Source organism: Rhinatrema bivittatum, chromosome 13 (genome assembly GCF_901001135.1).
Source record: "Rhinatrema bivittatum chromosome 13, aRhiBiv1.1, whole genome shotgun sequence".
NCBI classification, from domain to species: Eukaryota; Metazoa; Chordata; class Amphibia; order Gymnophiona; family Rhinatrematidae; genus Rhinatrema; species Rhinatrema bivittatum.
The window spans coordinates 41,266,254-41,289,702 of NC_042627.1; the positions used below are offsets into that span (position 1 = coordinate 41,266,254).

General features: G+C 45.0%; 1 protein-coding gene across 1 annotated transcript in view; it reads right to left on the reverse strand.

Annotated features, from left to right (window-relative positions):
* Positions 1-6,991: 6,991 nt before the first annotated feature.
* Positions 6,992-23,449, reverse strand: part of LOC115075411 (neuronal acetylcholine receptor subunit alpha-7-like) — a 147,833-nt gene continuing 131,375 nt past the window's right edge. Inside the window, 3 exon segments of the mRNA XM_029575758.1 lie at positions 6,992-8,709; positions 16,079-16,138; positions 16,141-16,190. Of these exon segments, the coding sequence (XP_029431618.1) occupies positions 8,191-8,709; positions 16,079-16,138; positions 16,141-16,190 (629 nt within the window). The 3' untranslated portion in view covers positions 6,992-8,190.

The following is a 23,449-nucleotide window of genomic DNA, read 5'->3' on the forward strand; positions in this document are numbered from 1 at the left end:
AAATGACTTAGAGTGCATTCCACTAGGGCTCAGGCACTATTGTGGGTGGATCATTGATAATCATCTCCAGCCGAGTTTTCACAGGTAGCAATGGGGACTTTCTTGCATACCTTTCATGTGTGTGGTCTTAACTGGACCATGAACAACCTCTTGTCCTTTTTGGGAGTTTTGATACATTCCGCCCTCAGCTACTGGTTTTTGCCTTGGTTCGCTCTTTAGGTGCAGATGTTACAGGGTGGTGTTCCTGCTTTTCGTTGGAGTACTGTTTTACCCAGTCCCTCAGTTTAGTGGACATTAATTCTTTGATCTACACTCTGTGTTCTCTATTGGTTAGAAGCATGAGTATAATCAGTTTGTCCACAGTTTGACTTTTCCAGAGAATACTGGCGGGCTGATGTCGGGGCAGAGCTATATATCCATGACATTAGCTTTTACTCCATCTCCATCTGCTGGTAGAAGTACATAACCCACTTGTGGGGACAGGTCTGCCTTCCATAGAGGAAAGAAAATTATCAGGTAAGTAGTAATTTCTTCTTGTATTTGAACACCCAGTCTATGTCCATCCTGTTTGTACCAGCATCTAAAATTTCCACACAGAGCTACACACACTTAAGAAAAAGCACAGCATCACCTGGGCTACGAATTTCTGCCTTCTACCCCCTAGAAAGAATTTATCCCTTGGGATATGCAGGAAGGGAATAAATGCCTGAGAAGGCAGCCCCAGATAATAAATTATTTTATGGCCCTAGGAGAAGTGGCAAATCTCCGGAAAAAGGGTTACATATAAATGTACATAATATATTTTGGAAATAATGGGAGCAATTTTTAAAATGCTGATACAATATACTCACAGGCCTACAAGCTAATTTTAAAAGAGAAACTCCTATGGGGTTTCCCTTTGAACATCAGGCCAGTGGCTCATAGCAGGTACTTAGCATCTGAGTGAAAGTACTGTGTGTACTTGTCCTCCCCCAACCTACCCCATCCCTTTTTTGCCAGGATAAAAGTACTCATGCTGTTGATAGTGTGGATATTTTTACCCGCAGTAAAGAACAATTTTCAACAGCCCAATTTCTGCACTGCACTTTGAAAATTACCTTCAATAAGACTTGACTCTTGCTACCTTATAGGACAGTCTTTCTCATCCCTCTGTAGATGGTTACTACAATGATAGATTAGATATGCATAGACTTATGTCTCCAATGTATGCAAATCTATCTATCCATATTCACTATGGATAGGCTGAAAACCAGACCGGATAGGTGTCCCTCCGGAAGATTTCATTGATGACTATAATGTGCTTTTCAGATTTGTTAAGAAGTGCTCTGTTTGGTTGACATCTGTAACACAATGGACTTACAGCAGATCCTTTGACATAAAATATGTTATTTTCCATTTTCATAAAAAATTTGGAAGCATGTAATATTATTCACCTCTTGCAAGAAGTTGAGGAAGCAGAGTGGTTCAAGAAAGATGTTTGGGGGGGGGGGGGGGTTTGTGAATATAGAGTCAGACTGGCTGTCTGTTAAAAAGAAGCACCAATAAATAAATGTGTTTTAGATGATCTGAGTGGTGACCTGTGTGCTTGATACACAATGGCAGACTTATAAAAGGATTTGCCTTGTTTTGTGCTTAGGTGGAAAAGCCCTTTCAAATGGAACCAGGCCTGAGATATGCTGCTTCTAAGTCAGGTACCCCCCTGTCTGTTCCAGTATATTCCAAATTCTCTGTGCGCTCAGCAAAGTTCCTCATCTGTATGATAATTGTGGTTTTCTTCTCTTCAAGTCATAAGACACAAAAGCTAAAAGCATCTCTGAATTCCTTCTGGAGAATGTATATGCAATTTAGAACAATAATGTTTCTGTCTGATAGCTTTCTTTGGGATGTTTACTAGTCATGCAAAGCGATACGCCACAGAAAAATCTATTCTTAAGGGAAAGAACAACTATTAAGATTAAAAAGTAATATTATGAGAAATTCAGGCAAAAGTTCCAAACTGCCACATGATATTTAAAACCATTTGCATTCTTTGTGAGATACACTATTACCTGCTCACCTTTATGATTACAAAACTTTAACTTGTGAATTACCAGTACATGTGACAGGTATGGTATTCCATGAGCTATCAAGAATACGGTACATTGTCGGGCGGATTTTCAAAGCCCTGCTTGCGTAAATCCGCCCGGATTTACGCGAGCAGAGCCTTGCGCGCCGGCGTGCCTATTTTCCATAGGCTGCCGGCGCGCGCAGAACCCCGGGACGTGCGTAGGTCCTGGGGTTTTCAGAAGGGGGCGTGTCGGGGCGGGACCCGATGACGCGGCGTTTCGGGGGCGGGACCGAGGGCGTGGCGCCGGCCCGGGGGCATGGTCCAGGCCTTCAGACCAGCCCCCGGGTCGGAGCACGGCGCGCCAGCACTCTGCTGGCGCGCGTAGATTTACATCTGCTTCTCGCAGGCGTAAATCTATGGACAAAGGTAAGGGGGGGTTTAGATAGGGCCGGGGGGGGGGTGGGTTAGGTAGAGGAAGGGAGGGAAAGGTGAGGGGAGGGCGAAAGAGAGTTCCCTCCGAGGCCGCTCCGATTTCGGAGCGGCCTCGGAGGGAATGGAGACAGGCTGTGCGGCTCGGCGCGCGCCGGCTGCCCAAAATCGGTAGCCTTGTGCGCGCCGATCCAGGATTTTAGAAGATACGCGCGGCTACGCGCGTATCTTATAAAATCCAGCGTACTTTTGTTTGCGCCTGGTGCGCAAACAAAAGTACGCGAACGCGCTTTTTAAAAAAATCTACCCCTTAGAGTATAGCATGTGGCATGATTTCATAATCTGGGTCCCAACCTCTGTGGCCTTACACTATTTTGGAAGCTCATATTGTGACAACTGTTTGCCAAACTATTAAAACTGTGCCTGAGATCTGCAAAAGGATTTTTACACTTGCTCCTGCTGTGAGAAAGGGCTACCAAAGAGAGAAAAACTTCTGTCTGGATTTACTTGCTTTTGCATGGTTTGGTGCTTCTGCAGAGCCAGCAGTTACATGGTTAACGAGGCACATTACGGAGGAAAAGACCACTTGACCTTGGGGAGCATGTGATAGCTGGCCAGCAACCAGGAAGGAAAAAGAGAAACTTTTGCACCTATGGGGAGTGAAACCAGAGGAAAAAAAAAAAGCATGTTTTTGTTCTACTGCCCAGGTTTTTTCTGGGACATGGCTTAGAGCCGAGCAGAGGAAGGAGAAGACAGGAGCTTTTCTGTTTAAAGAAGCTGAAACACATTTCACTGGAGTCTTTCTCTTTCAAAATGTTTAATTGAGTTTCTCATCCCATTTTGCTTTGACGTGGAAGAAACCATTTTTTCTTTTTTTTTGTAAATTGTCTTTTCCTTTATCACATCCATTCCTGCAACCAGCCCCTAGCATACTGACATCACGGCACAGTGGCTTAATTAATGCTGGAAACTTTACTCCACCTCGGAGGTAGGGTGAAATTTCTAGCATTAAGAAGATCAGAGTTAAGCCAGTGCATTTCCCTATATTAGGAATAATAGCTAATGCCTTCATTTGCATGGGATTTCCATGTGCGAAGGCTAAGAAAACACACTGAAAGGTGAATTTTAAAAGCCCTGCACGTGCCAAAACCAGGAGATATCTGCACAAGTTGGGCCGGCACGCACCGAGCAAATTTTATAAGCCGCCCATGGATGCGCATATCTCCCGCTGCGCACACAACCGAAAAGACTCAGGAAAAAAGGGCGGGGCTTGGGCATGGTCTGGGCAGGACATGAGCAAGTCAGTGCCTGGCAAAGAAATGTGCGCATAAATATGTTCGCATCCTTGCATACGCCGGGGTCCCCTGCTACGTAAATGTACTTCTGCTGTGGATGGCATGTAAGTAATAAAATTAAAAAATCTAGGCATTTCAGCAGGGTTTTAAGGGTTGGGGCTAACAGGGTAGAAGGGAGGCTATTTAACTGGGGGGGGGGGGGCTAGGAACTGGTGAACAGGTGAACTGGGAAAATGGTGAACGGCATCGGCACACATCCCTTATAAAATCCGTCCACTTTCTTGGTAGAAGAAGTATTTGCGTGCACATGTGCGCGCCCCATTTAAAATTGTGCGCATATGTACACACGTCCAGGCTAATTATAACCTGGGCGCATATACGCACGTATGTTATAGAATGGATGCGTCTCCGGATGCAAGCCAGCAAACGCGTGCGCATGTGTGTCCGTGCACTGGTTAAAAGTTACTGTCATTTTGTGAGCATAAAACTCCTTCCTGCAATTCTAAAAGGAGATATCGATAAGGACAAGTAATCTTTTTGTTAGTAAAGTAAATAAGGGTAAGAGGAAAAAGAGGCCACTATGGTTTCTAAAGAAATAACTGAAACGTTAAGGAAAAATTTACGCTCAATAGGGGCGGATTTTAAAAGGAGCGCGAATAGCCTACTTTTGTTTGCGCTCCAGGCGCAAACAAAAAGTACACTGGATTTTAGTAGATACGCGCGGAGAGCCGCGCGTATCTGCTAAAAACCTGGATCGGCGCGCGCAAGGCTATGGATTTTGTATAGCCGGCGTGCGCCGAGCCGCGCAGCCTACCCCCGTTCCCTCCAAGGCCCGCTCCGAAATCGGAGCGGCCTCGGAGGGAACTTTCCTTTGCCCGCCCCTCACCTTCCCCTCCCTTCCCCTACCTAACCCACCCACCCGGCCCTGTCTAAACCCCCCCCTTACCTGTTGTCGGGGGATTTACGCCTCCCAGGAGGGAGGCCCCGCGCGTCAGCGGGCCTCCTTCGCGCCGGGACGAGACCTGGGGGCGGGTCCGGAGGGAGCGCCATGCCCCAGGCCGCCCCGGGCCGTAGCCACGCCCCCCGGGCCCCACCCCCGGAACGCTCCCGACACGCCCCGAAAACGCGCACCGTTCGGGCCCCACCCCCGGACACGCCCCCGACATGCCCCCTCCGAAAACCCCAGGACTACGCGAGTCCCGGGGCTCTGCGCAGCGCCCGGGTAGGCTGTGTAAAATAGGCCTTCTACCCGGGCGCGCAGGGCCCTGCTCGCGTAAATCCGCCCAGTTTTGGGCGGATTTACGCGAGCAGGGCTCTGAAAATCCGCCCCATAATCTACAAGAGGAAGACAGGTAAAGTAATCAGGAAAGTAAAGATGCAAATAGAAGAAAACATTAACAAATCCAGTAAAACAGGATGGGGGAGAAGAATTGTTTTAGATATGTTACAGGCGGGAGGACATACAAAAGCCACAGTGTGGAACTCAGAGGTGAAGCGGAGGAACATGTAGAGGCTGACGAGAAAGCAGAACTGCTTAACAAATATTTCTATTTGAAGTTCAGTGAAGGAGAGCCAGGAGTCGAAAACACACAAATAGGAACAGAAGTGAGGTAAATCTCAATCGATTTTTAGAAGACTGTGTTCATGAGGAGCTGGGTAAATTAAAAACAAATAAAGGTCAGGGCCCAATGGGATATATCTGAGGGCTTTAAGGGAATGGGGGCTAAGATTTAATGCTTAAAATGCCGAGTCATGCATTTAAGTTGCAAAGCCCCAAGGGAGGGGTACGGTATAGATGGAGAAATTCTTCAATGCATGAAACACGAACAGGATCTGGGAATGATCATATCTGATGATCTCAAAGTGGCCAAACAGGTGGATAAGGCAAAGGCAAAAGCCAGAAAGATGCTTGGCTGCATAGGGAGAGGAATGGTCAGCATGAAAAAGGAGGTGACATTGCCCCTATATAAGTCCCCTGTATAAGTCCCTTGGAATTTTGTCTACGGTTCTGGATATAAACCAGATGAAGTCGGTCCAGAATGTGGCTACTAAAATGGTCAGTGGTCTTCATTGTAAAGCAAACGGGGAGAAAGATCTAAATATGTACCCCTGAGGAAAGGTGAAATAGGGGAGATATGACAGAGATAGAAAGGAGGCTCTGGAACAAGATGTCATGGGATAAGGGGGTAAACCCAGGTGTAATTTAAGGAAGAATTTCTTTACAGCAAGGGTGATGGATGCATGGAGCAACTCTTAGTGGAGATGGTGTAGACAAGCACAGGGGATCTTTGAGGGAATGGAAGGGATTGTAGACCTGAGTAGTTGGAGTGGATGGGCAGACTAGAGCGGTCTTTTTCTGCCATCATGAGGCAAATTTGTGTTTTAGGGAAAACTTGTGTGATGTCAAAATTGCTCAGGTGGGGCTTTTTTGTACCACTTTTTTTGCTCATTTTCCTACTGCATAGTCACTTTGGGCCTCATTTTCCACGCCGCTAGCACGCGATAAGGGACCAGGATGGGGGTGGAGGTGGGGCGGAGTCGGCCCCGGAAGAGGAGGAGTCGGGGCGTCACCGGGGCCGACTCTGCGCCAACGCCGCGGACAGCGAAAAGGTAAGTGCCTTTTCGTGGCAGCTTTTGCTCCCAATAGCTACACCTCCTATGGTGGCGCTATTGGGTGCGAAACCTGCAGCGATCGCACCACGATGGTGCGATCGCTGCCGGCTAGCGCAGGCCCTCCCCCCGTTTCGCCCCCCCGACCCTCATCTTCTATAGTATCGCAGGCCTGCGAGACTTTAGAAAATAAGGCCCTTTAAGACCTTGGTAACTAAAACGGTAATTATAAAGGGGGCATTTCTAGGCATATTTTACTGAAGAAAACATCTAAATGAGATTTAAACCTAGGTAAAAAGCTGAACAACCTGCATTTTTTAAATGATTTCCTTTTTATCTATTCTCACTATAAAATCATCTCATAAGAAGGGAGAATAATATAACCCATGGTATTTAGCAATTATTTCAATTCTTTTATTCAGAGAAATAATTGCTTTACCCTGATTTTTTTTTTTAATGTATTACAATTGGTGTGATTGACTGAAAGGAATTTGCCAATCATGTAAAGGCCTCAGATAGCAAAGTCAAAATAAAAAGAGATTTTTTTGTTCATTTTCAATGAAAACAGTTTATTTATTTTAATGCTCCAAAGTAAGGTATGTATTCCAAATTTACAAATAACATGCCAGTTTTACCACTGGAGAAAATGGTTTCCAATACCTGACATAACAGCTCTAAACAATCTACAGAAAGCTTACAAACATCATTTAAAAGTGATGCTTCCTGCAACCATGGTTTCTGGGCATTCTGTTGAGCTTCTATAAAACATTTATAAATAAATAACTTTGCTGCAGTGCTAGAATTTTAACATTTATGTTCCAAATTTTTATATAGTTAGATAGATGGTTTTATACTAGATTTAAATTTGATGCAATGAAAAAAAACATCAATCCTGCTCATATTTAACAATTTTTCCCTACCCCAAAAAAGCTTTTTTTGAAAATGTATTTCACATCCTGAAATCTTTTGTACATGCTTTCTTCACCTGAAAAAATAGAGACAACAATGTCTAGCACTGTCACTGGATGTAAGGGTGCTCCAGGTGACTGGAAAGAGGAGACAGGTCTGCCTCCAATTATGCAGCTGGTCTGTTGCTCAGATTGGCTGCACAAGACATATTTTTGCCACTGGTCTGATACTGGCAGCAGCATAGTGCCCTCACCCTGGCCTGGCATCCTGGAAGGGTACCCATTTTTCCCGCCCTTGTGACAGCCCTATCAATGTTGAAAAGCAATAATGAAACCTAAGTGATAAAAATTTGTATTTTTTAAATAAAAATTAAAATGTCCCTTATCGCCTTTCTTTTCACCCCACTCCTCAATAAGTAGTTAAAGCATTTTCAGAATATCAGTTCTGAATGCCAGTGTTTTTATTGCAGGACTATGTTTCCTAAGATACTTATCCATAGTTAAACAGTACTTTTTCACTTGGATGCAGCTCCATCACTGCTCTCTACATTAATGGTGGGGGGTGGAAGGGAAATAGAACCAAAGAGCTAAGAGAAACAGATAAGTATGAGAAAAAATGTGTGAAGCTTGCTGGGCAGACTGGATGGGCCGTTTGGTCTTCTTCTGCCATCATTTCTATGTTTCTATGTTTCTATGTTTCGTACAACTAACTTTGTTGACAGAGTAATTAACATAGTCATTCCTTGAATTAACAGTCATTCCTTGGCAGGACAACTTGTTAAGAAAGGACTTCAAGTGACAGTGTATTAATGAGACCAGGCATGTAAGAAGTCATATCACCATGACTATGTATGTACCACACAACATACAGGTCATTGATACTGTAGATTGCAATTTTAACTTAAGCAAAATCTTTAGACACAGCTTCAACAAAGTTTGGTGCTGACATTAAAATGCCAATAGTGCATATGATAGTGAAGACTGAGAAAGCCATTAAGCACAAGCGGTCTACCACAGAAGCTGCAAATTTCCACTCATTGCAAATGGCTTCCTCTTCATCTTGGTCTCTGAACCGGTTAGCAATGTATCGGAGCTCTTCCAAAATCTTTGCCAAATCTGGATCACCTTCAGAATGGTGCGCATTATGGATAAGAGTGTCTTCGTCTGTAGGAGAACAGCTCACCCTTCCACAGATCACCCCAGAGTCTGATGTGGGTGTACATTGGATCCCCTCTACACCTCTGAAGCCAATGTAAAGCATATTTCCATTGCAGGACTGCTGGCCATTTACAGTGTTCAGTTCTACACTAGACAGGCTGCAGCGACGCTGCTTATGTTGGCATGCAGGTCGCACTTTATACTCCCCTGGTCTCTTCATCCTTAGGAACCAGGCACACCAGTTCAACAAGATGATTCTTGTCTAGAGGTCAAAAACATGTTAACAGTTAGAAGAGCATCAAATTGTTTGATTTATTGATCCAAGGACAAACAACGAATGAAGAAAAGCCATGCCTGTTTCCCTTGAACATAAAATCCTCTTGTCTACATACCATGCCATAAACTATCAAAACAAATCTGAAAGGTCTTCTTTTCATGGTTTACAGGGGATCAAATACATGATTATTGGTTGCATCTACATATCGCATGAATAACTATCTAGTGTTGTACTGAAACCTATAAATTAAATTGAATCTTACAAAGAAGTGACAATTGTTTTCGGTTATCCCAAAATAAATTCTTAATAGTGATGTAATCTAAAACCAATATATATCAGGACTGCACACTAATTAATCTCTTATATGTGATTCAGTATTATATTATACACCCAGTTCAATTAAAAGTCTCTATGCATGTTTTGTCGTTATTGTACAGACATTTTATTTTGTTACATGGGGCAGTTTTCAAAACTGCGGACAGGTGCAAAGTCTGCAAATACTTTACCTTTGAAAATTAGGGATGTACAGAGGAAACATTTTCATTTCAGTTCATTTTTTCATTTTGGGGGGATTGGTTTTGGTTTGCTTAATGTTTATTTTGGTTTGGTTAGTTTGCCAAACCAAAATAAACATTAAACTTCTTTATAAACCCCAAACAAAAACAAAATAATGTGAAACATCCTCCCATGTTCTCTTGCAGCTCCCACCAAACCCCCCCCCCCCCCCCCCCCCCCCCAATGACTGCCTTCACACCTTCCGTGGAGTCTCTGATGAAGAAAGGGGCAGGAGGAATCTCCAGTCACTCCTCTCCTGCTGGATCTGGTTGAAACATGGTACGGGCCAGCTATGAGACCGGTAGGGATGTGCAGAGCAAAATTTTATGTTCATATTTTTTATGTCCGAAAGGGGGTCCCACTTGCGGCCAATATGGACATAAAAAAAATCCAATGAGTTGGGTATATGTACATATGTGCAAAAAAAAAAATTAAACCCCCTCACCCTCCTTAATCCCCCCCCCAGACTTACCACAACTCCCTGGTGATCGAGCGAGGAGTGAGGACGTCATTTCTGCAATCCTTGGCGAGAAGCATGTGACGTCGGTGGCACGTCGAGTGACGCGGCGCCACGTGATTCCCGGCTCGTTCGCGCCGGACGGCTCGTTCGGCCCAAAAAGAACTTTTGGCCAGCTTGGGGGGGCCTCCTGACCCCCCCAAGCTGGCCAAAAGTTCTTTTTGGGCCGAACGAGCCGTCCGGCGCGAACGAGCCGGGAATCACGTGGCGCCGCGTCACTCAGACGCGACGTCACGTGATTCCCGGCAAGTTCGCGCCGGACGGCTCGTTCGGCCCAAAAAGAACTTTTGGCCAGCTTGGGGGGCCTCCTGACCCCCTCAAGCTGGCCAAAAGTTCTTTTTGGGCCGAACGAGCCGTCCGGCGCGAACTTGCCGGGAATCACGTGACGTCGGCGTCACGTGATTCCCGGCTTGTTCGCGCCGAACGAGCCGTCCGGCGCGAACTTGCCGGGAATCACGTGACGTCGCGTCTGAGTGACGCGGCGCCACGTGATTCCCGGCTCGTTCGCGCCGGACGGCTCGTTCGGCCCAAAAAGAACTTTTGGCCAGCTTGGGGGGGTCAGGAGGCCCCCCCAAGCTGGCCAAAAGTTCTTTTTGGGCCGAACGAGCCGTCCGGCGCGAACGAGCCGGGAATCACGTGACGCCGGCGTCACTCGACGTGCCGCTGACGTCACATGCTTCTCGCCAAGGATTGCAGAAATGGCGTCCTCACTCCTCGCTCCATCACCAGGGAGTTGTGGTAAGTCGGGGGGGGGGGGATTAAGGAGGGTGAGGGGGTTTATATTTTTATTTTGGCTCAACAATCGCGATTTCCCACATATCGAACATATCTATGTTCGATATGTGGGAAATCCGATCGTTTATGTCGAATCTATTTTTTAAGTAAAAAAAAAATATGAGTTGCGTTTTACTAATGCGGTCAATCCGAATGCACACCCCTAGAGACCGGTGCCAGGTTGTTTTTCAGCTGTAAAACAATCTGGCCATAAAGCAATATAGCGGTAAAACAACTTAGTGCTGGTCTCAGCGTTGGCCCGTGCATGTTTCAACCGGAGCCAACAGGGCAGAATGTCCTGCCCCTTTTTTCACTAGAGAAGCAACAGAAGGATTCATGATGGAAGGCAGCAAGGGTGGGGGGTTAATCTGTAGTTAAACAGTGCCTTAAAAGCACAAACTATTTGTCAAATTGAAAATCAGCTCATTTGTTACGTTTTTCCCATTTGGATAAAATGAATGCAATCTCTTATTGAAAACTGTCCAAGGAAAAAGTACTTGCAGAAAGTACAAAACTACATCCATTGTTGCCTCCCCCAGCCTAACTACGCTGTTGGCATGCCTCCACAAGAATGTAGGTAAAAGTGTGCACGCTGTAGGATAATACATTTACTTTTACCTACATATAGGGGGGGACGTTTTCAAATAGCACTTTTACCTGGGTATCTAGCCATTTGGACGGGTTAATGGCTTTTGAAAATTGCCCTCAAAATGAGATATTTTAATGTAACTATAAATAATATCTAAATACTTAAGTAGAGCAATAAGCTGCTGAAGGAACTAAAAAATGAAATTTCAGACCTATTAGTAAAAATGTGTAACTTATCATTAACATCATCCATTGTACCTGAAGACTGGAGGATAGCTAATGTAACCCCAATATTTAAAAAGGGTTCTAAGGGCAATCTGGGAAACTACAGACCAGTTAGCCTAACTTCAGTGCCAGGAAAAATAGTGGAAAGTGTTCTAAACATCAAAATCACAGAACATATAGAAAGATATGGTTTAATGGAACAAAGTCAGAATGGCTTTACCCAAGGTAAGTCTTGCTTCACAAATCTGCTTCACTTTTTTGAAGGAGTTAATAAACATGTGGATAAAGGTGAACCGGTAGATGTAGTGTACTAGGATTTTCAGAAGACGTTTTCCTAGAAGCCTCTCATGAGGAACTTTGTCAAACTAAAAAGTCATGGGATAGGTGGCGATGTCCTTTTGTGGATTACAAACTGGCTAAAAGACAGGAAACAGAGAGTAGGATTAAATGGACAATTTTCTCAGTGGAAGGGAGTGGGCAGTGGAGTGCCTCAGGGATCTGTATTGGGACCCATGAGGTAATCAAATTTGCAGATGATACAAAATTGTTCTGAGTAGTTAAATCACAAGCAGATTGTGATAAATTGCAGGAAGACCTGAGATGGCAGATGAAATTTAATGTGGATAAGTGCAAGGTGATGCATATCGGGAAAAATAACCCTTGCTGTAGTTACACGATGTTAGGTTCCATATTAGGAGCTACCACCCAAGAAAGAGATCTAGGCATCATAGTGGATAACACATTGAAATCATGGGTTCAGTGTGCTGCGGCAGTCAAAAAAGCAAATACAATGTTGGGAATTATTAGAAAGGGAATGGTGAATAAAACGGAAAATGTCATAATGCCTCTATATCGCTCCATGGTGAGACCGAACCTTGAATACTGTGTATAATTCTGGTCGCCACATCTCAAAAAAGATATAGTTGCGATGGAGAAGGTATAGAGAAGGGTGACCAAAATGATAAAGGGAATGGAACAGCTCCCCTATGAGGAAAGACTAAAGAGGTTAGGACTTTTCAGCTTGGAGAAGAGACGACTGAGGGGGATATGATAGAGGTGTTTAAAATCATGAGAGGTCTAGAATGGGTTAATGTGAATCAGTTATTTACTTTTTCGAATAATAGAAAGACTTGGGGGCACTCCATGAAGTTAGCATGTGGCACATTTAAAACTAATCTGGAATATGGTTAGTGTAGTTAGTGTAGCTGTATTTAAAAAAGGATTGGATAAGTTCTTGAAGGAGAAATCCATTACCTGCTATTAATTAAGTTGACTTAGAAAATAGCCACTGCTATTACTAGCAACAGTAGCATGGGATAGTTTCTGGGTACTTGCCAGGTTCTTATGGCCTGGATTGGCCACTGTTGGAAACAGGATGCTGGGCTTGATGAATCCCTGGTCTGACCCAGTATGGAATGTTCTTAGGGGGAAATTTTCAGACTCTCCTCTTTGGAACAAAGTCCACAGATACTTTATGCCCATGGTCTTTGCAGGAAGTTTCAAAGAGAAAATCTACACATAGTGCCACAAGTACCCACAGACACTTGCACCTGCTTTTCCGTGCAGGTAGATTTTTTATGGAAAATAACACTCATAGACTTGAAATACAATCTATGAATGCTATTTTCCAATTACACTCAAAACAACCCCAGGAATACCTTCTCCAAATGCAGCTGTGAGAGTATTTGGGCTCTGGATCACCGCATGTACTTTTAGCTATATTCAGGGAAGGCAATTTCAGACAGCAATTTACGCAGATAAATTGCTATTTACTCACATAAAGGACTTTGAAAATTGTCCTCTAACTATGCTAAAAAAGAAAAGACTAAATTTTTCAAGAAATCTTTAAAGACATGACTATTTTAGGAGGTATTTGGACCTAATAAATGATGATGCCCTAGAATTTATTGTATATAACGTACAGAAATGTCTGATGGAAGCTACTGCAGCATGTTTAGGGGAACAGAAGGAAAGGAAGGTTTAAAGGACGTTCATGTTTTATGAAATAGGTTTCGAAATTCATTTTGGTGCCTAAATTATGTTTGTTTTTATTCATATATTACAAACCAATGCTATCTTGGAAGCATGCGTTATAGAAGTGTGTTTAAATAAATAAGGAAGAAGAGTATTAAAAACTAAGATCAGGTGGTAAAATGCTGGTACCCAGCATCATCTTATTAGACTGTCCCTTCTCCTACGACATGACTCATCTCTTTACCCAAGACCCTACACAGCACTTTCCTTCTGAAAATTCACTAAAACTTATGCAGATTCATAAGTACTTATATACTTAGTTTTGACTGTGGGTGGAGTAAGGCAGGATGAACTATGCATGTATATTAAAAACTTCAGTATATAGGTATGGTTTACTTCCCTATCTCAAGCCCATTTTTTTTTGGAACAACTAAATATTGCTAACTATTTCAGTATGTGGTCATGTTTAATCATTCAGTGGGGTACAACTTTCATCAACCCTGGTCTAGCTAGCTGCTGAGCAGAGATGTGGCCACCTATTGAAGAAGGGGCAAGACGAGATGAATGCATGGTTGCATAGATGGTGCTAACAGAAGCATTCTGGTTTTCTGGATTATGGGATGGTGTTCCAAGAACTGTGGAGGAGAGTTGGTATCCACCTATGAAAAAAAGGATCTTCCAAATAAGATGGCAAATCTGCTGAGGAGGACTTTAAACTAGGATTATTGGGGATAGGTGAAAAAAGCCCTCGAGTAAGTAAAGCATTACACATTAGTCTAGATATAGGGAAAAAAGGACAACATCTGGAAAGCTACAAGGTGAATTTTCAAAACTTGCACATGTAAAAATAGCACGTGTGTAAAGTAGCATATACCAGAATACAAGCTATTTTGAAACCTCACCTTAGCTAAACTTACTTGGCTAAAGGGGGTCAGTTACTAAGCATTTTTCCTATAGACACAGAATGGGAGAAAAGCCTTAATAAATCCAGGCCTAAGTAAGATAGCCAGATTAAGGGCCTCATTTTCCATCCGGATCTCAAGGGACGTTTCACACTCGAAAAGTCCCTTATCGCGTGCGATACCAAAATGGGAGTCTGCCCCGGAAGAGGAGGAGTCGGGGCGTCACCCGGGGCCGACTCCGCGAAGACGCCGCGGACAACGAAAAGGTAAGGCCCTTTTCGTGTCCGAGTTCGCACCCAATAGCTACACCTTCTATGGTGGCGCTATTGGGTGCGAAACCGGCAGCGTAGGCCCGCCCCCCATTTTGGCCCCCGCCCCTCATTCCCTAAAGTATCGCAGGCCTGCGATACTTTCATAACTTTCATAACTTTTTTATATGAAAGTTATTAAAAGTAAGAGGAAATAGAGGCCACTAGGTTTTTCTAAAGAAGTAGCTGCAACGATAAGGAAAAAAAAGGTTAGTGTTCATAAACTACAAAATATCGAAGAAAGAGAAAGAAAGGAAACAATATCTGGAAAAGCTAAGAGAAGCTGGGAAGGCAGTCAGGAGAGTGAAGATACAAATGGAAGACTAAATATTTAATATGGCAAATGAGGGAACAGGACATTTTAAGGAAATATTAGTGAAAGCAAGTGCAAAAGTGGCATTGTGAGACTTGGTGGTAAAGGGAAGGAATATGTAAAGGCTGAAAGGAAAAAACAGAATTGCTTAACAAATATTTCTGTCCACTGAAGAAAAGCCAGGAGCAGGAGCACGATATTGCAAAATAGAGAAAAGTTTGTCTTTTTTTTTTTGCAAATGATAGCAAAATTTGTAACATGTAGGGCTTGTGAACTGAACTCTTCTTATGCACAATTAAAAATAAGAATTTTTTAGTCCAGAGAGGTGCAAAACAAGCATGTTGGATGCATATTATTGCTGTATAATAATAATCCAGGCATTGGATCCTTCCTACACACTATTGGGCGGATTTTAAATGCCCTGCTCGCGTAAATCCGCCTGGACTTACGCGAGCAGGGCCCTCGCGTGCCAGCGCACCTATTTTGCATAGGCCGCCGGCGCGCGCAGAGCCCCAGGACGCGAGTAAGTCCCGGGTTTTTTTTAAAGGGGGCGTGTCGGGGGCGGGGCCGAATGACGCGGCGTTTCAGGAGCGGGACGCGGCATTTTGGGGGCAGGACCATGGGCGTGGCGCCGGCCCGGGGGCGTGGTCGAGGCCTCCGGACCAGCCACCGGGTCGGATGACGGCGCGCCAGCAGTCCGCTGGCACGCATAGATTTACGTCTGCTTCTAGCAGGCGTAAATCGAGGGACAAAGGTAAGGGGGGGGTTTAGATAGGGCCGGGTGGGTGGGTTAGGTAGGGGAAGGGAGGGGAATGGGAGGGGAGGGCGAAAGAAAGTTCCCTCCGAGGCCGCTCTGATTTCGAAGCGGCCTCGGAGGGAACGGAGGCAGGCTGCGCGGCTCGGTGCGCGCAGGCTGCCCAAAATCGGCAGCCTTGCGCGCGCCAATCCAGGATTTTATAAGATACACGCGGCTTATAAAATTCAGCGTACTTTTGTTTGTGCTTGCTGCGCGAACAAAAGTACGCGATCGCGCTCTTTTTTAAAATCTACCCCTATCTGTAGATTAGTGAATCTAGTAATCTATGTAAGACAGGTTAGGTTTGGTCCCACAGATAATAATGTAGGCTTGTCATTTTCATTTTTACTTTTAATTGCATGAAAGTAAAGTCAATAGGTTAAAAAAGCAATTAGGACTTACCCACTTTGGCATTTTACTCCCATCTGGGTAATGATGGTGATACTGCAGCACAATAAACTGTCCACAACAACTGATAAGCCAACAATAATCATAGTGCTGGCAAAATACGGGGCTGCAAGCCAAAAAGAAAGCATGTTAGCATATGTTTAGCTCGACTAGAACTTTATGATCATATTCAGTCATATTTTATACCTGCCTGATTGTGGGAAATAGGTAGTACGAAGAAACAAGAAAAGGACTTATACACACAAGCAAAGTCACCTGAGAACATATGTGGTTTTATTTTTATTTTATTTTATCACACTTAAGTATTAAGTTAAAGAATTACAGTATACCGCATCTACGGTTAGCCCATAAAGGGAATTTTAATACACATTACATATAGCTTATAATATTGAATCATGTATCTGAACAACTGCGGCACCCTCTGGTTAAAGTACAATCCATTTCGATTTTATTTTATGAGGCCTATTTGTAAACCGTTGTGATGGGATATCACTAAACGATGGTATAGAAAAGTTTTAAAATAAATAATAATAAACAAATAAAGTAAATAACTGATTTCGTCTTTAATCAGTCATCTTATTTATTTATTTATTTATTAAGTTTTTTATATACCAACATTCAAGACAATAGTCCCATCATGCTGTTCACATGAAACAGGAGTGCAAAAATAAACTTAAACTTGAACAATAGTGCGGAAATAGCAGTTACATGTAACAAGGAAAATTGAACTTGGAATGAGAAGGAAAAAGGAAAAAGGAAACCAGCTAATTACATATAATTACATTGTAAGAGGTAGCTTAATAGTGATGTTGATGGTGATGTGATGATTGTTAGGAGTTAAATGATATTGGAGTTAGGAAAAGCCTGCCTGAACAGCCAGGTCTTGAGTCTTTTCTTGAAGGTTGAGAGGGCTGGGTTCCATTCTAAATCTGGGGGGATAGAGTTCCATAAGTAGGACCGGCTGTGGAGAAGGCCCGATTTCTTAGCGTAATGTGTCTGGTAGTTTTTGGTGGGGGACTTGTAAGTGATCCTTTGTAAGCAGTCTCTTGTCGGTCTTGTTGAAGTGTGTAATCGGAGGGGAAATGAAGGGCAATTGGGGCTCGTTGATTGAATGTGTTTGTATATGGTGAGAATGGCCTTGTATATTATCTGAAGTGGATGGGGTAGCCAGTGGAGGCCATTAGGATAGGGGTTATATGGTCTCTTCTCCTGTGTATTAATGAGTATACGGGCACAGGCATTTTTGAACCATTTGGCAGTGGTTTGGTGTGTAGAGAGGGGAGACCAAAGCAAGATGGTGTTACAATAGTCCAGCTTTGCGAAGATGATTGATTGTAGGAATTGTTCTAAAGTCATGAGTATGGAACAGAGGTCTTATTCTTTTCAGTACTTGGAGTTTATAAAAGCAGTCTTTGGTGGTTTGTTGATGGTAGCTTTCAGGTTCAGGTGATTGTCAATTTGAACTCCTAGGTCTCCACTTGTGTAGTTTTTGGTATGGCTGGATGAAGTGGGGGGTGCAGGAGCTGTTCTCTGGTGTGATGAATAGTAATTCCGTTTTTGGATGAATTTAGTACCAGGTTGAGGCTTGTGAGAAGCTGTTTGATATTTTGGAGGCAATGTTTCCCAATGAGACCGTGTTTTTCGCGAAGTGACTCCTTGATGGGGATCAGGACCTTGGATATCATCCGCGTAGAGGAAATGTTTGAGCTTGAGGTCAGGTGAGAAGTTGGCATAAGGGGTAACAGGTATATGTTAAATAAGGTAGGAGATAGGGATGAGCCCTGAGGGGACTCCTACTGACGCGGGGTAGAGTGAGGATTCTTTGTTATGAATCTTAACCTTGTATCCTCTATTGCTGAGGAAGGTTCTGAACCACGAGAGGGCAGTGCCTGAGATACCTATGGCTATTAGTTGGTTGATGAGAAGGGAGTGGTTGACGGTGTCAAATGCTGACGACAGGTCCAGTAGGATCAGAAGGAAGGCTTGTCCTTTGTCAAGGCCTAGGATGATGTGATCTGTCATGGAGATGAGGAGTGCTTCCGTACTTAAGGTTTTGCGGAATCCGTATTGTGATGGGAATAGGAGGTTGTTGTCTTCAATGTAGTTTGAGAGTCGTGAGTTTACCAATTTTTCCATAATCTTGGCTATGAAGGGGAGGTTAGCGATCGGTCTATAGTTGTTGGGATCGTTGGGGTCGAGATTTGGTTTTTTGAGTAGGGGTTTGAGTGAGGCCAGTTTGAGGTTTTCTGGTAGAGTCCTTGTGTGATGGAGCAATTTATGATGTCTGCCAGGATTTGGAGATAGAGTCTGGAATTGAATAAAAGTAGTTTAGCTGGGATGTGATCCGAGGGGGAGAGGAAGGTTTCATTTTCCTTAGAATTCCTTGGATCTCAATGGCTGAAGTTGGATCAAGTTCTTCTAATCGGGTATTGTTGATTGCGGATTGAGGAGTGGTTAGTGATGCAGTGGCTTTGGTGGGGAGCTGAGATAGAAGATTGCTGATTTTGTTGCTGAAGAATAGTGCTAATTCTTCAGCTTTCGATTGAGCTTGGTCATGTGCAATCTCTGTCTGGTTTAATTGCGTGAGGTTGGCTACATAGCTGAAGAGTGCTTTGGCATCGAAGACAAGGTCGTGTATCTTAGAAGCGTAGAAGTCCCTCTTGGATCTTAGGGTGCTTGCTTTGTATTGATGAAGAATTGATTTGTAGATTGAGAGGGTATTGGTTCCTGGGTTTTTGCGCCATTTAGCTCATTTTGTCTTAGTTGGAGTTTGAGTTTCCTTAATTCTGAGGAGAACCAGGGCTGTCTTTTGGAGGAATTGGTGTGTGGTTTTTTTGTTATAGGGGGGCATAGCTTGTTAGCTATAGTTTCCGTAATTGTATTCCATGTTCGAAGCGCTGAGTTCGGGTCAGTGAGGTCCAGGTGGTAGAGGTGTGGTGATAATTGATTACTGAGATCTTCTGGTGAGCAAGTTTTCCTGTATGTGAAGGAGGGCGAAGGAATGCAAGCCGGGCTAGTATCTTTTATTGAGAATGAAGTTGTTATGAGGCAGTGATCTGACCACGGGACCTTTGTGCAGTTGGGGAGGGACGTGGGCTTGATTGCAGAGTTAACGAAGATAAGGTCTAACGTGTGGCCGGCTTTGTGGGTGGGTTTGTTAACTAATTGAGTGAAGCCCAGCGCGGAGAAAGCTGTGAGTAATGCTTCACAGTTGGGTGATGGTGTAGGGTTATCAACGTGCAGGTTAAAATCACCTAGAATGATAGCTGGAGAGTCTAGGTTGATAAGGGAAGTGGTTAATTCAACCAGAGGTGAGGCATCTGATTCCAGGAAACCTGCTCTAAAATCCTCCATGCTCTAAAATGCAGTATGATATAGTCTTGCCAGACTATATCGTACTGCATTTTAGAGCATGGAGGATGACATTTTCTTATGTCATTTATGGTATGATAGTTAATTTTTGAAGAGTTTTATACTGAATATTCACTGTACACAAATTCAGTATAAATGTGATACAGTATCAAGAATTCATGATACTATTAACTTTTTTTTTATTCTACTGACTCCTCCTGTTCTCTTGAGGTTGCAGCTCAATTGGTGCCAACCATAGCTGGATCTATAGTGTCATGAACCTATATTCACAACCACCTGGCAGTACAATGCAAATTAGGGGAAGGGGAGGAGTGTGGGTGGGGTTTGGGCGGAGTTATGTCCTGGCAGCACTGTGGGTGATAATGTTTTCTACATTATCACCGGCAGCACCATGGGAAATAGCTATACCTTTTCCCGTGGCACTATGGGTGCGAAACTGTGCGGCCTGACTTTCACCGCGGTGGGCAAAAACACACCACCGCAATGCAGCTGGTTGCACAATTTTTCCCCACCCCTTTTTTTCACACGGCTATAGCAGAATGATGAATCTAGGCCTTAGTTAGAACCCAATATACATGCACCCTGGGCCTAGCCACTAGGTGCCACTATTGAGTAATAACTGGGACCCTCTCCTCCTCCTCCTCCCCAAGAGTTGTGAACACTGCCTTCGCTGTAACTCCTGCCCTGACTGAAGGATTCCCTAGCTCCAAGGAACAGGGTTGCTATTTTAACCCAGATCAACACAAAAGGTTAATCCAGTCCTGGTGTGGCCCCATTGCAAGCATGGATTTGTAGTTTATATCTTCCCACTGGTTTCCCTGTGAAACTCAGGACTACAAATCCATGCATACAATGGGGTCCAAACTAGAAATGGATCACTCTGTTTAGTTGACCTGGGGTGAGATGGCAACCCTACCAAAGAGTAGGGATGTGCAGCCAAAAAGTTTTCGTTGCATTCGTCATATGTATTCATGGGGGGTCAATTCCGTTTCATGCAGAAGTATGGAGAATTCCATAAGTTGTCGATCTGTCAATACGTTACTACAGCGAGTTAAATTCCTGTCCCAGCTAAAATTAAAATTAACTACAACCCTCCACCCTCCTGACCCCCCCAAGACTTACCAAAACTCCCTGGGGGGGGTCCAGGAATTCCTGTCCCAGCTAAAATTAAAATTAACTACAACCCTCCACCCTCCTGACCCCCCCAAGACTTACCAAAACTCCCAGCGGGGGGTCCAGGAACTCACTCACACCCTCGGTGCTGGTTTCATCATGGCGCCGATAGCCTTTGTCACAGGGGCTACCGGTGCCATTGGTCAGCCCCTGTCACATGGTCACCAGCGCCATCTTGTGCTCCTACCCTGTGAAAGGGTTGAACAATGGCACCGGTAGCCCCTGTGACATAGTATGGGCAAAGGCTATCAGCGCCATTTTGAGTCCTGGCATCGGACGGCTGGTCGCGCCGGGACCTCCGTTGGACCCACAGGGACTTTTGGCCAGCTTGGGGGGGCCTCCTGACCCCCACAAGACTTGCAAAAGTCCAGCGGGGGTCCGGGAGCTACCTCCTGCACGCCGGCCGTCAGATGCCAATACTCAAAATGGCGCCGATCGCCTTTGCCCTCACTATGTCACACATAGGGTAGATTTTAAAAAAATGCGCGTTCGCGTACTTTGTTGGCGCACCAGTCGCAAACAAAGTACGCTGGATTTTAGCAGATACGCGCGTAGCCGCGCGTATCTGCTAAAATCCAGGATCGGCGCGCGCAAGGCTGCCGATTTTGAGCAGCCGGTGCGCGCCGAGCCGCGCAGCCTGCCTCCGTTCCCTCCGAGGCCGCTCTGAACTCTCTTCGCCCTCCCCTCACCTTCCCCTCCCTTCCTCTACCTAACCCACCCCCCCGGCCCTATCTAAAACCCCCCCCCCCCTACCTTTGTCCACGGATTTATTGCCTCCCGGAGGGAGACGTAAATCCACGCGCGCCGCTGGCGCACTGAGATGCAACCCGGGGGCGGTTCCAGAGGGTGCGGCCACGCCCCCAGACCGCCCCGGGCCAAAACCACACCCCCGGGCCCACCCCCGAAATGCCGCGTCCCGCCCCCAAAATGCCGCGTCGATCGGCCCCGCCCCCGACATGCCCCCGACATGCCCCCGACAAAAAACCCCGGGACTTACGTGAGTCCCAGGGCTCTGCGCGCGCTGGCAGGCCTATGGAAAATAGGCGCACCTGCTCGCGTAAATCCGGGTGGATTTACGCGAGCAGGGCTTTTAAAATCCGCCCCATAGTGAGGGCAAAAGGCGATCGGCGCCATTTTGAGACTCAAAATCGCCGTCCGATGCCAATTACTCAAAATGGCGCCGATCGCCTTTGCCCTCACTATGTGTGACATCTGACGGCCGGCGTGCAGGAGGTCGCTCCCGGACCCCCGCTGGACTTTTGGCAAGTCTTGTGGGGGTCAGGAGGTCCCCCCAAGCTGGCCAAAAGTCCCCTGTGGGGTCCAACGGGGGTCCTGGAAGCCCCTGCTGGACCACCCAGGGAGTTTTGTAAGTCTTGGGGGGGTCAGGAGGGTGGGGGGTTGTAAATTTTATTTAGGAGGCTCGAATTAAAACAGAAATCTGTTAAATACGTGGGGAGTCGCGATGCGTTTCACCTCCCCGTGTATTTAACAGATAGGGCAAAATAAGTTGCGGATTACAAATACGTGGAAAACGGATGCACACCTCTACCAAAGAGCAATAGCAAGGCTCAAGAATCAAACCTGGATTCTCCCACAAAGAAGCGCACAGCACTGCCACTGAGCCATCAGGCTACATTTTATGTAATTTTCTGATGGGCAGATGCAGTCTAAACCTAAACAGATCACTTCTTCATGTGTATTCTCCATCAGTGTCCAGAAACAAGAAACTCATGTTGTATTTACTATTCCTACCCTTTAATCTCACCTCTCTCATAAAGTTTTCAAAGCTAAATTTAATAAACCCTCAATCCCAGACACAATGTAATCATTTTTATATGTTTTAAAATACATTTCTTTTTTAAAGAGAATGAAGCAACCATTATGTGAAAACAACATCCCTTCTGTATATATAGCAAACCACTAGAAAAAAATAACCTTGAAATTAATGGTACACCTCTTAAAAATAATTCCCAAGAAAATTATGTCTAAGCTCCATGTGGTTCTGAATGTCACAGCCAGGCTGGTAACAGGTCATTGAATGTGGGATAGGGGCTCACCCAGGGGCGGTCACTAGCCAGGAGCACACAGGGCTCATTCCCCAAATCTCATGTACTCTGAAACAGCTGTTCTGTTTACCTGCTGCAAACCCTCTCCTCCAAGCAGCCTGCAGGGAAGAGGAGGAGAAGAAGGGAACATAGCAATTGATTTCTTCAACCCCTCTACCTACTGTCCTTACAAGAAAGGAGGGATGAGACTGGAAACAGACACTGTAGTAGCACATGGGGGAGATGCTTGCAGAAGGGAGCAAAAGCAAATGTTTTCTGTTTTTGCTTGGTCCCGCTCCAGTCTCATCCCCTTAAACCTGTCCCTTGTTTCAACAGGCCAGCAAGAGGAGAGGGGCTGGAACAGACACAGGCATAGCCTGTGGATCCTAAGGACTTGGAACTCAGCTGAGGACAGAGTGTGGGAGGGGAGTAGAAGACAGGGATGTGCAGACCAAAATTTTATGTTCATATTTCTTATGTCCGAAAGGGGGTCCCACTTGCGGCCAATATGGACATAAAAAAAATCCAATGAGTTGGGTATATGTACATATGGTGCAAAAAAAAATTTAAACCCCCTCACCCTCCTTAATCCCCCCCCCAGACTTACCACAACTCCCTGGTGATCGAGCGAGGAGTGAGGACGTCATTTCTGCAATCCTTGGCGAGAAGCATGTGACGTCGGCGGCACGTCGAGTGACGCGGCGTCACGTGATTCCCGGCTCGTTCGCGCCGGACGGCTCGTTCGGCCCAAAAAGAACTTTTGGCCAGCTTGGGG